Source organism: Chelonia mydas, chromosome 15 (assembly GCF_015237465.2).
Source record: "Chelonia mydas isolate rCheMyd1 chromosome 15, rCheMyd1.pri.v2, whole genome shotgun sequence".
In the NCBI taxonomy this organism is placed as follows: domain Eukaryota; kingdom Metazoa; phylum Chordata; order Testudines; family Cheloniidae; genus Chelonia; species Chelonia mydas.
In genome coordinates this window covers 27,900,603-27,913,075 of record NC_057856.1, presented here as the reverse complement: position 1 = coordinate 27,913,075, position 12,473 = coordinate 27,900,603, and the positions used below count along the sequence as shown (strand labels likewise).

General features: G+C 38.7%; 1 protein-coding gene across 6 annotated transcripts in view; it reads left to right on the top strand.

Annotated features, from left to right (window-relative positions):
- HECTD4 (HECT domain E3 ubiquitin protein ligase 4) overlaps nucleotides 1-12,473 on the top strand; it is a 124,483-nt gene that overhangs the window by 89,618 nt on the left and 22,392 nt on the right. For all 6 annotated transcript variants that reach the window (XM_037879155.2, XM_043529482.1, XM_037879157.2 and 3 more), the window contains 12 exons: nucleotides 2,584-2,687; nucleotides 2,977-3,138; nucleotides 3,233-3,381; nucleotides 3,687-3,766; nucleotides 3,892-4,055; nucleotides 4,600-4,837; nucleotides 5,308-5,444; nucleotides 5,614-5,740; nucleotides 8,538-8,675; nucleotides 9,121-9,257; nucleotides 9,410-9,570; nucleotides 10,579-10,760. In XM_037879155.2, the coding sequence (XP_037735083.1) occupies nucleotides 2,584-2,687; nucleotides 2,977-3,138; nucleotides 3,233-3,381; nucleotides 3,687-3,766; nucleotides 3,892-4,055; nucleotides 4,600-4,837; nucleotides 5,308-5,444; nucleotides 5,614-5,740; nucleotides 8,538-8,675; nucleotides 9,121-9,257; nucleotides 9,410-9,570; nucleotides 10,579-10,760 (1,779 nt within the window). The remainder of the gene's footprint in view (nucleotides 1-2,583; nucleotides 2,688-2,976; nucleotides 3,139-3,232; nucleotides 3,382-3,686; nucleotides 3,767-3,891; nucleotides 4,056-4,599; nucleotides 4,838-5,307; nucleotides 5,445-5,613; nucleotides 5,741-8,537; nucleotides 8,676-9,120; nucleotides 9,258-9,409; nucleotides 9,571-10,578; nucleotides 10,761-12,473) is intronic.

The window sequence follows — 12,473 nt, the reverse complement described above, 5'->3', positions numbered from 1 at the left end:
TATTGGTGCTCTTCTTGCCTATTTTAAAGACTACTCTTATTTTCTTTCCTTATTTTAACCTCCCAATCTCCTCCCCTGTTTATGGGTGGGCACTTGGACCCAGCAGAAGTTCTAGGGTTGAGGACAGATTAAAAGATACAGCCAGAGCTTCTTAAGTGGAGGAAAAGGACTGAAGAAAAGGAAGCTGTTAGGCTGTAGAACAAAATGGAATTCTGTTAGGTCTCCAGTATGAAATTAGGTGTGCATAATTTATGGCACAGGAATAATTTAACTTCATCCTCATGCTGGGTTGTAAACCTGGTGGCTCTGCATCTTATTCGTTCAAAACTAACTTCCAGTAGATCTTTATTTATCGATATACATATTTGCTGACCAGACACTAAAAGTTAAATGCAAGCAAAACCAAAGTTTATGTAAATAGCACTTTTTTAGTTTGTTCATGCTCTTCAACTCCTGATTGCTGGTTACTGTGGAACAGCCTGCAATAAGTGACATCGTTTTGTTGTATGTTTTTATGGGATATCGACTGCTGACATAATTTCAGTTGCAGGGGGACAGACAAGGCTGATTTGGTAATGTAAATTTCCAAATTTTTTTTTTTAATGGTGCTGTGAATCTGACCATTTTTTTTGAATGTTGAGATGTCTTCCTGAAATTTCAGAGTGATTATCAGTCACTTTGCTGTTGATTTCTGCCTTTCTCTGTCTTGTAAGTCTTTCTCTCCCCAACTGTTGTTTAACAGTAATATAAAAATATTCAACATTCAGGTTACTCCACTGCTGTCTTTGGAACTTTTATTCTTACAAGTTGTTTTTAATCTTTCACTTAAAAATATCTTGGCTTTGTAGAACTGTGTTATGACACATGATACTGTTCCCAATAATGATTATACTCAGTGTGGTTAGTTTAAATAAAACACAAAAGAAATAATTCTTCCTGCCTGACAAAATTTGTCTTTTCTCCTTAAGATTTCCCTTCCCCATGTCACTGTCATGGCTCTCCTGCTTCCCAAAGCGGATGCTATCTTGGGAGATATTGTTTTCATTGGCTTCTAATGTTCCAAATTTCAGTGTAATCAGAAATTAAGTTTAAACCTTTGAATCAATTACAGGTGACCTGAATAGCATAGCTTCTTTAACAAGTGTTTTTAACCCACACTTTTTAATCTGTATAGGGACTAGTGAAAACATGTTGATTTATGTATTGGACAAAGCTACAGATAAAGTAACAATAGTTAACAGCCAGGAGAAATGGTTACTTTACCCCTTCAGCTTTTCTTACTCATTTCAGTTTTTAAAAGGAATATTATGTAAATTTTAAAAATATGATTTACTGTTCTGGATGCTAATTTAAATTTCAGTTTTAAATTGTTTGCTTCATTTGTAGTCATTTGAACATTAGTTTAAATCCCCTTTGGCACAACTCTTCTTCAAATGTAGTGTTTTCCTTGATCAAGAATTCCCTGGCTCACAGAGTTAGGTCTGTGCACGGCATAGTACCTTCAAGGAAATGTTAGCTAGGCCCTGAAGAGCTCAAGCATTATCTGTACTCAGCTTCCAGGGGAGACATGCACTTCATGCCAGTCTTGTTCTTTCAATGTCAGTTCAGCCGTAGGTTAAATATTTTAATAGGAGAGCCGGTTTATCTGTTCTCATTCAGCCAAAGCTCTGTGGCCTAGTTTTTTAAATAACTAGTGATTTGGGGCGTCTCAGCTTTTGGGCACCCAACTTGACACTTAATGCAGCTTGATTTTTCAGAAAATGTTGAACGCCCTTCCATATCTGTCTTGGTACCCAAAATCACTAGATACTTACGAACAATGTGGTACTATGCTTAACTTTAATAGCAATCTATTCTGTTCCTAGTGACTATCTCCACTGGCCATTTTATTCCAGTGATCAACCTATAACTTCAAGGTTGCCTTACCTGAAAGTATCCTACAAACTTCAGCGCATTGAAGCATCTTGACTACCTGACAGCGAGCAGGATAGTTTGATTTGATGGTGTCTTAGTCAGTTTCATTTGCAGCTGTAACAAGCTCATTGATTTAATTTTAAATAAATTTAACACAAACATGTATTGTCATAAGGAAAATTAAACGAAACAAGGACATTCTGAATAGCGACTGTGGGGTGTAGGTACGAGGATGTCTTTCCACAGTATGGATGTTAGGTGCTGTAGAGCTGTGTAGTACTTCTTTACCCTCCATGCTAGGAAAGGATGGAGTGACAGCCCTTAATGCAGATCAGCTGCTTTTGTTCGCCTAAAATGAAATTTTTGCTGTTACTTGGAAATAATTTCCATGTACTTTTTAGACTTGTAATTCTTCTCATATGTGACACTTTCGCTGAAATATAAGCCAGTCTCAGGTGTACTTCTTAGGTTTTTCTCAGTTTGGGTTTTTTTTATTTTGGGATGGGGAGGGGGAAGAAGTGAGGGGAAGATTAATTTCTGAAATGGACCTGATTGTCACATTTAGAGATTTTTAGCACAGGTGTAATCTTTAGATCTCAAATGACTGTCTCCAACTAAACTCTCACGTTCCCAGTATTAATGGTGTTGGTTTGGTTTGTATTGTTATAGGGGAAAGGCTTCTCATTGTAGAAGTGCAATGTGAAAGGTTAAGAATGTTGTATCGAGATTGTGCTCGTCCCCCACCTCCGCCTCTCCAGGCAGACAGAAGACAGGTAAACATATCAACAAAGCGCTGCTTTTCTGGCTCTTTCTCTAATGGATTCAGTTTCTGATATGGTGGTCTAAGGATGACCGGAGTCAAACCATTACAGTGGTTTAAAGGAAAAAGAAAAATTCATCACACTTAAACATGCTTGAATGCAACATATTGGTTATTTATTTTATATGCTGGGTCGAGTATGCATTCCATAGCAGATCTTGGACACTGGATTTCAGTAGAATGAAATCTAGCTTGTGACCTCAAATGCAGGCAGACTAAAACACTCTTTACCTGTTTTACAGCCCAAAGAGATTACTTGGAGCCCTTCTAGAGTGTTTCCACCTGTGCGAGCCTGCATGTTCTCATCACATCTTACAGCCGTGACCTTTTTGGCTGACCCTAGTGCAGGCGGGGGACTGCCTCGTGGCACGTTTATCTACGCTACCTCCCCAGTTCCAGTACAAGTAAGAAGTCACAGTGATGGAGCAAATTTCTGTGGTGTTTTACCTTCAGTTTTTTTAAATGACCAACAAATTTTCTGCATGGCTGTTTCCTTAGGCCCCATCATTTTACTGGGAGATTGAAATAGTTTCCTATGGAGATACAGATGATGACACTGGTCCAATAGTTTCGTTTGGGTTTGCCACTGAAGCAGAAAAGCGGGACGGAGCGTGGACAAATCCTGTTGGCACATGTCTTTTTCACAAGTATGTTGCAAATATGTTCATTAAAAATTACAGCCTGGTGCACTACATAAACTGAGTATAAGCTCCTCTGGACTGGCACCAGGTTTGCTTTTTGTTCCTGAATAGTGCCGAACGGATAATTTAAATGGAGGGATTAAAGTTTTGAAATATAGTAATTCCTTATCAAAATGAGGATAGTTCTGGTTGCATTTTAGCAGTATATAGCAACCACCTGAATGCTAACTGATGGTCATGTACAATGATTTTTTTACCCTAGAGGTCTGCTCTTTTATGTTTAACTTTCTTCTTCACATTTACTTTCTTAGTAATGGACGAGCTGTGCATTACAATGGCTCCAGCTTGCTACAGTGGAAGAGTGTTCGACTGGATGTGACCCTTTCTCCTGGTATGTCAGAATTCAGTTTATTTACTTAGCTGAAAGAGCCTAACACCTCTTAAATATAAACAAGGTAATGGATGAAAAACAGAAAAATCCTTGTTTCTCTTTGGTCATGTTTTATTTTCTTCTAGGTGATATAGCCGGAATTGGCTGGGAGAGAACAGAAGGCACTCCTCCCCCTCCAGGACAGCCAGCTAAAGGAAGAGTGTACTTCACGTATTGTGGACAGCGACTTGGACCTTATCTGGAGGATGTCTCTGGTGGAATGTGGCCAGTGGTGCACATTCAGAAAAAGGCAGGTTTAACAGTAAAACACCTACTTTGGGATGTATTTGACTTTCACCAACACTAGTCAGTGTTCCTGGGTGGAAACCATGACCTATTTTTAATATCATTTTCACCTTTATTTATTCATTTGGGTTAAAACTTGTATTCTCACCCATCAAGACAATAAAGTAGAGCTGGTCTGATGAGGAGACTGAGTTAATCTTTATATACTAATAGGCCTTACTTGACTATTAATTCACTTTAATCTTAACAGTGACCTTGCTGCAAATTGCATTTGTCCAAATGACTGTCTCTTGAAAGCACCAGGCTGAACAATTATAGCTCAAAGACTGTATTGAGCAGCTTTATATTTTTCAATTGTGTATTATCAGACTTATTTTTTAAACTTTATGGTCAATAATGCAAGGAAATCCATATCACTAGAGGATATGGTAATAACCAGTGGGGATCTCATCCTGTGGCCAAGGTTTAGAATAGGAAGATCACAGCAAAGGGTTAAAATAGTACTTTAAAACAAAAACTTCTTATGCTTTATTTGATTTTTGTTACAGAATACAAAAGTCCGGGCTAACTTTGGATCTCGCCAGTTTGCCTATGCTGAGGGACAAGCTCACAGGAATGCTGCTGATCTGTGCATTGACCTAGCTGAAGAAATAAGTGCCAACTTTGAAGCATTGCCTTTTGCCATGGCTTCCGATAGCGATAATGATGCTGGTACCAGCATAGCTTCTGACCCTGGAACCCACGGACCTCCTTGTAGAATTGCTGCTGTTGCCACAGCTCAGCAACGTAAAGTGATCATTAGTCGCATTTAAATCGCATGCTCAGTGTATTTCAGTAAAACTGTCTAAATCCACTTAAATGTTCTCAAATTGAAATTCTCAGGGTGCTTCCCAGATAAAATACAATAATCGTTAAAGAAACGCAATAGACCTTGGCAGATAAATGCTCACTTCATTTTAAACAAAGCATTCTAAAAATCAGTTATCTTTATTTTACATTATATGGAATAAAGCATTCAAATTGTTCTGAGTTAAAGTAACCATAATGAAAAATTATTTTACTAGGGCTCTGAATGTAGTTAGATGCCTCACTTGATTGAATTATTCAATGTGCTACACTATGTCAAAATGCATTAAACTTCCACCAAGTGATTGGAGAGAGACCACAGAATGCAGCATATCTGAAGAACTTCATGAAATATTTTAGCATGTCTAGTAATGATTGGGAGTTCATTATTTCCATTTGGTTGATTGCAGAATATGACAGTGACACTTCTTGTCATTATAAAATGGAACTCAGCTATGAGAACTTGTTCACATCAGGCCCAGATCCACATCCCCCTGCTATTGCAGACGATGAAAGCGATGATGATGATGATGACGACATCCCCCGGGTAAGGAAGATGGGACATCTCACATGTTACAGAGCTGCTCTCTAGCTACAAGTCTTGTATTTAAAAAAAAATGTGTCATGAACTGATTTTGTTGCTTTGAGAAACTAGAGTTTCCATTAAATCTCTTGTTCTAAATGCCATTTGTTTTTTGTTTGACTTCTCTTCCCAGGAGGATCACTATGCCCTCTTGGTTAAAGCCTGGGAGACTAAAGTTTTCCCTACAATTAGAAGACGGTTCCGCAATGAAGCTGAGAGAAAGTCTGGTCTGGACCAGATTAAAGGGGCTTTACAGCTAGGTATGACTATCAAATGTTTATTTCTATGATCACAATTGTATGTGGCATATAACAGATGCAGGAATGAAACTGTGGGAGCTGGATTGGTCTAGCCAGACCCTTGTTGCACTTACTAGAGTCAAGGCTGCTAAACAGTTTTAGTCTTCTGTTTTTCCCGTGCTTGTAACTTACAGAAACATTCTTCTTTTGGGCAAATATTTTCCGTGCTTGGTTTCTGCTCAAAAGTGAGATATTTTGTGTGGGGTAGAGGATTGTGGAAAGTTTCTGCAAACTCTTTTCTGTTTTTTAGGTTATGGGCTACGAGTCTTATGAGAACAGAAAAACATGTAGTCGTTTGGAGTTTAAAACACACTTTTTAGACACAGCTACATCAATACTGACTGAAGTGTGAAACGTGCTGAAGCGTTTTTAGAAAGAAGAAAGGTTATAGATGATTGAAATGGTTGGCAGCTTTTTAGCATTTAGCAGAGCTTAATGACATTTCTACCCCCTTATGAGATAGTTGGGCAAGGAATAGGGGCTGATGGGACAACCAGTAAGAGGGAGTTTGTGTAAGTACCACACTGAAATCTCCTGACAAAAAAAACAGAACTAAGCTTTAACACTGGGCACAAAAGGTCACAAATGCAGCAATAATAATAATTAATAAAGTATTACATGATTTTAGGGGAGTTTAGCATTTTTTGCTAGATTCTACTATATTCAACAGGGTCACTACTTTCATTTGAAAAAAAGTTCTACGTTTTTCATTGCAAAGATCTAACCATTACAACATAAAGATACCAGCTGCTGACCTGTTAACCTAGTTCTGCAGGAAACCAACGCCAGGCAAGGATGGGAACTTCAGGACTTAATTTGGCTCATTTTGAACACTAAAATTAATGTTATTGTTGGTACCTTAATTTCTCTACTTTATGACAGATTTTTTTTAGTTGTATAATCCTGTATGATCAGAGATTTTTTTCATTTACTTTTCTATAGAAGTTCTTTTAATCAAAATTACTTGATTAAGGACCATAAAATCTTGACAAAATGCTACACAGTTCTCATGAACTCCTAGTGGTGTATTTGCTTTTGATACTTGATTTTACTTGCTATTCAGGAGCTATTGGCAAAGTGCATGGCTGTAACCTCTATCAGACGTATGCTAATTCATTTTATTTTTATGGCAGGAAACCTTAGCTCTAGTGTTAGGGTTTTTTCCCAAGATGTGTCTTCTTCCATGTTGATAAAGTAGTGATTTGGACACAGGGGAATGCTGCAGAAAGACTTTTCATTTCAGTACAAGTTTGGCAGCTGATCCTCACATACAATTACTTGCTCAGCGGGAGAGTCAACAGCCGCCTTCTACAGCTTATGTACGGGGACCAATCAGCCTGAATATTCAATGACAAATGTGCTTTGTAAATAAGTTTTTCTCCTCTTTGCTTTAAAAGTCCTTTTTTTTATTTCATTGCCACTCTCAAGTTAATTGCACTTGGTAGGTCAAAGTTTATACAGCAGCTAGCGTGTGAGTGACTGAGTATGTCTTTGTTCCTAGTCACTTGACACTGAGGTTCCTAGTCACTTCTTCATGCAGATTAAAATAAAACATTCCTTTAAAAAAAAAAAGTCATGAACAATGAAGTAGATAAACATTTCTGTTCTGATAAAATCAAAACAAGCTTCTGTGCTGTGGTTTTCCCTTTATAATGCTCTTTCTTAGTTTGTTTCCTGATTATTATAATCCATTGGCTCATTAATCTTAGTTTAATGTATCCCTGGGTAGCGGAGGTTAAGGGTTCTAATGCAGGATATATTAGCTCATTGTTAGGAAAGCCTCACTTCAAATCAGCCTGGTTGATAGAATTTCAATAATCAGTAAAATCTCATGATGAGGATGAGCAGTGGTCTTAGTATTTTGGAAGAATCTGTTTATTTCTCACTTCAGCTGGGAGGGAAGAGTAGAGCTTCTGCCACTTCTGTTTTCCTTTCCTCTACTCTTTTACTCTAGGGCTCTTGATATGCCAAGTGCAACATTTCCAGATATGGAAGCCATTCAGGCATTAGAACATAGTGCAAAAACTTGGAGGGCAGGAATACTAAAGCTCTGCTAGTACCCCTTCCGGTGCTCTGAGGATCTGAGGTTGCAAAAGGAACTGGGACTTTTGCATGTTTCTTTCCCTTTTAAGTGAGCATAAGAAGTATTTAAATGACTAAGGAAGGTTATCTTTACGACTTATCCTAATGGACCCATGCCATTCTTATTTTGTTTCCTATGGTAGTTCTCTCTCTAAGTCTCTCTCTAATTATGGTATCCCTTAGAATGATGCTTTGAAAATGTCTACTCCTCATAAATTTCTATTTGGACAGCAAATCTACAGAGGTAAATAGTAAATGAGAATGACTTTCTTTGTCCAAAGTGCAGAAACTTAGTGCTTGAAACACTATTTAATATAATGCAGCAGTAGATTACCCACAATGTTGTCTTTATCACTGTCTTTTCAGAATAGCTTATAGTCTGCAGGTAAACATTTAGTTTAACTATGAAATAGTTATCAGTAGTAAACAAACTTGTTTCCTGAAACAGATTAGCTCTATAAATATTCTCCAGAAATCAGTATAATATTGATTTTGTCTTTTTGAGTGCTAGACATAAGGCCGGATTTTGCTACCTCTTACCCAAAGAGATGAGTGAGGGGGCAGAATCTGGCTTGTAATGAGTAAATGAGACTATGTTGTGATATATTTGTTAGGTTGTGTGGTTTGTTACAAGACCAAGGCCAGCATCTAATCCAAATGCTATTCTGTTTATCAGGAATGGTCGATATAGCCCGACAAACAGTAGAATTCCTTTATGAGGAAAATGGTGGTATCCCAAGAGACCTCTATCTTCCTACCATTGAGGATATCAAAGATGAAGCAAATAAATTCACTATTGATAAAGTTCGGAAAGGTATGTCTATTTCAATCTTTATTTGTCAGTAGGAGAAAAGTTAGGACTAAACACCCTTTGACCTTGGCGCACATGGGACAAAATCATTATTTGGTTAAATTAAGGCTGCAACGTTTTTAGTTTAACAAATGGATAGAACTGGAGGGGTTAAATCACTGCTTTTGTTTTGCCTTTTTTTAATAACTTTTCTAAAAAGTGAATCACTTGTCAATGTACGTGCTGTGCACGAAGTGAACGTGTAAAACAACCCACCAAACAGCAGAATCAGGTGTGCTAAGGCTACAACTTGTGCATTGTTAATGCAAACAGTCTTCGTGCATTCTGAGCCAAAGATTAGTCTATCAGATTCTGGGTGGTAGGAGTCAGTTTGTATATACTGTTAGTTTATTCAGGACCTTCTCATGTTAAATGATGTTTTGAAGACATGTTTTTCCTTTATCTCCAGGCCTCACAGTGGTGACTCGCTCCCCAGACAGTAACAATGTGGCCAGCAATGCTGTGGGAACGGCTTTACCTAAATTTGCTATTCGTGGGATGCTGAAGACATTTGGTCTCCATGGTGTTGTTCTGGACGTTGATTCGGTGAGTAAAGCTATATTTAAGTTTTTTAATGGGTTACAGCATTTTTCTCTGATCCACATGGTGAAACATGCTAGTTCATGTAAGATGCTGTTTTCTGCTCTTTGAGTAAAGATGTGTCCAATGTATTGATGGCATTGTTTTTGACGTTTCAGGTAAATGAATTGGTGCAAGTAGAGACTTATCTCAGAAGTGAAGGCGTGTTGGTAAGATACTGGTATCCTATTGACATGTTAGAAAGGCCACCTGCTGGCTATAGGAGGACTGCAACAAATGGATTGGTTACTCTGGATAATACAAACATCCAAATTCACAGGTAAATAAGAAATTAATGTAGTGTATTTAGAGCTCTTATATCAATATTTCCATGCATATTATTTGGATGAACGTACAGTGTTTCATACAGTAAAATTTATTACTTATTGCAGCTTTGCTTTAAATAGATTTCAAGAAAACTGCTGAACACCTTCTTAGTACACTCACTAGGTTTGGACCTAAAAAGAGGTCATTTGATCTCCACATAGTATTGGCTAGATCATCTTTTTATAAAAGGAGTTATGATGATCTTATTAGGGTTTTATTAAAACAAGAATGATCTCTAAATTATTCATAAATATTTAGCTCTGGCAAGGATACAAATATCTTGTCTAGTATAGTCACTTATTGTGATGGTGGTAATTTCTGTTTATCATCTATGCGCTCAATCCTGTGTGATTCTGAACACTTCAAATTCCTGCTGACTTCAGTGGGACCTCAGAGCACTTCACAGGATTGAGCTTATAACTTGGAAGACCAAGCTGTAAAAGCAAAGACCACTAGTGGAAGAGACCTACCGTATCTGAGGTCCCAACTGAAAGTAAAGGGAATTTTGGGTAGGAAGAATTTATATCTTTACCTTGCCAAAAAGGGCCATCAGATCGTTAATTAAAACTGAGGCATTGATCACTTCATCTCTTTTTAGAGATGAGAAGCGTGTTTGTTCACTGCCCTTGTCTCAGAGTTACGAGTAAAGAGAGCTCTGTTCCTGTCATCAGATGCATACATGTGGGGCCCCACAACTATGAAGAGCGCCATAGGGGTTTTAAACTTGTGGCCTGCTGGTGCCACAAGATTGGATGAGCAGTAGTGAGAAGTTTAGAGTTTCTCATATAGAACCTACCTATACAGTCACTATTGATTTGCTTTCCAAAGTGAATAAGGAAGATCTGGGTCTACTTAATAAATTATTGCTGTTTTAAAGTTCATACACCTGTTGTGGGTCCAAAAATCAAGGTGGTAGGTATAGTTCCTATTTTAATTAACTCTGTATCTCCCTTTTTTATAGAGAACTTTTGCGATGTGAAGCGTCACTTGCGCGGTTGTACTGCCGCATGGCTCTCCTCAATATTTTTGCCCCCAAATCTCCACATATGTTTACTCGTCTATTTCATATTCCGGCTATCCGTGACATCACCCTGGAGCACCTGCAGCTGCTGTCCAACCAACTTCTTGCACCACCCCTTCCTGGTAAAACAATACTTGAAAAATGCAGCAGCTCCGTTGCTTTTGATACAGTAGTATAGCAATGCCCATGTCAGTGTGCGCTTACAGAGAACTGTGTGAAAGACTGATTAAGTTTATGAGTTTCTTGAAACTGACCATTTTCAATTTGTTTCATGAAGCCATTAAGAGCTATTGTTTTTAAGTTAAGTTTTTCAGACTTGCATGAACATATGAAATAAGCAGTCTCTTACTAGATCCATGAGTAGCTAGAGAAAGGGCTAACCACCGTGTAAAAGCAGTCAAGTAAATCCTGGGCTAAACTGAGGTGTGTTCATTGCAAATGTTTATTAATGATCTCATGAAAAGTAAGCTGTAGGAAAGACTTCTCCCTCCTTATTCCTCTGCCAAACAGATTCCATTTAATATGTTGCTATTCTTCTTTTAGTTTGTGGGATACTTTGTGAGAAACTGAAAACGTTGTACAGTTTGAATTCAGTATAGGTATATAGCTGCCAGTTGGGTCACTTCATTTTCAAAATTCAACTCATCTCCAGTTTTGCAGAACAGTTCATCCTTTTCCTAACAGAGTCATGAATCTGATAACTAATTCCTCGTGAGTCTAAGAGAATGCACGTGGCCGAATTCTGGGAAAAGATCTTGGGTTAAATCAAATGTGTGTTAATGGTGGAAATCAACCTGTCAAATGCCATTATGCATACTAAGAGATGCACGCAACATGGCAGGGCACTTAGGAGGAACTAAAAAGTAGCTAAAAATAGGTTGTTAATACCCAAAGTTAATCTAAAGCACTTGAAGATCTTCCTTCCCCCAAATCATTCTGAGACTGGGTTAGCTCTCACAGAGGCTGCATCATGTGTGACTCCTCTGCAGAGTACAGAGTATTTTGAGGAATTGCATGGCCTTGGGATCCTTTTCTAGACTACAGTTTAAATACTTGTAATTAAGCACACACCCTCCCTCCATACTTCCTTGCTTTTCCTGCCTTCTTAGCAATATTTTTTTTCCATTTCTGCCCTTGTTTAGCTAACCTGCGAGTAATTTGAATCATGTTAGTATGTATAATTGCACCCCTCTGAGTGGGATTTCTGCAAACAGGCTATATAGGAATTGCTTTGTCTAGTGCCGCCATGCACTGCAAATTGGCCCTCCACAGCTCCTGCAGTAACTTAGTAGACAGCAGCAGTCTGAAAGGGAGGCAGTGATAGGGAGCCCCCTAAAAATAGCTTGTTTGTGGGTGGGAGAAGCTTGAGGACAGGGACACCACTTCTCCCTGCTTCATCTCATGGAATGAGCGGGGAAAAACCCCAAGCACCATGGACTCATTGTACAGCCTCAAAGAACCCCTCAAGCTGGAGCTACTCGACCCCTTCTGTCTCCCAGGCCATCATCACATGGATGGGGATACTCCCCCACCCACATGGGCACTGGAGGAAGCAATGTCTCCATATGTGACGTTGGGGTAGGGAGATATCTGACTGCCTCCAGGGTGGGGCACAGTTGGGTGGCCCCAGAGCCCTTGCACTGCTTTTGTTCCTGGGGGAGTCCATGTAAAGATTGGAATAATGCTAGGACAGAATGAGACCAGGCCTTCGACCCTCCATTCAATTCTGTGTCAGCAATGTCAGGGGCACAGGTTTGGCCCTGGAAGAATTCCTTATACTGCTAAACCTTAGGAGGACTTGCACTTGGGCAGAAATGCAGATATAAAGGCTTGTG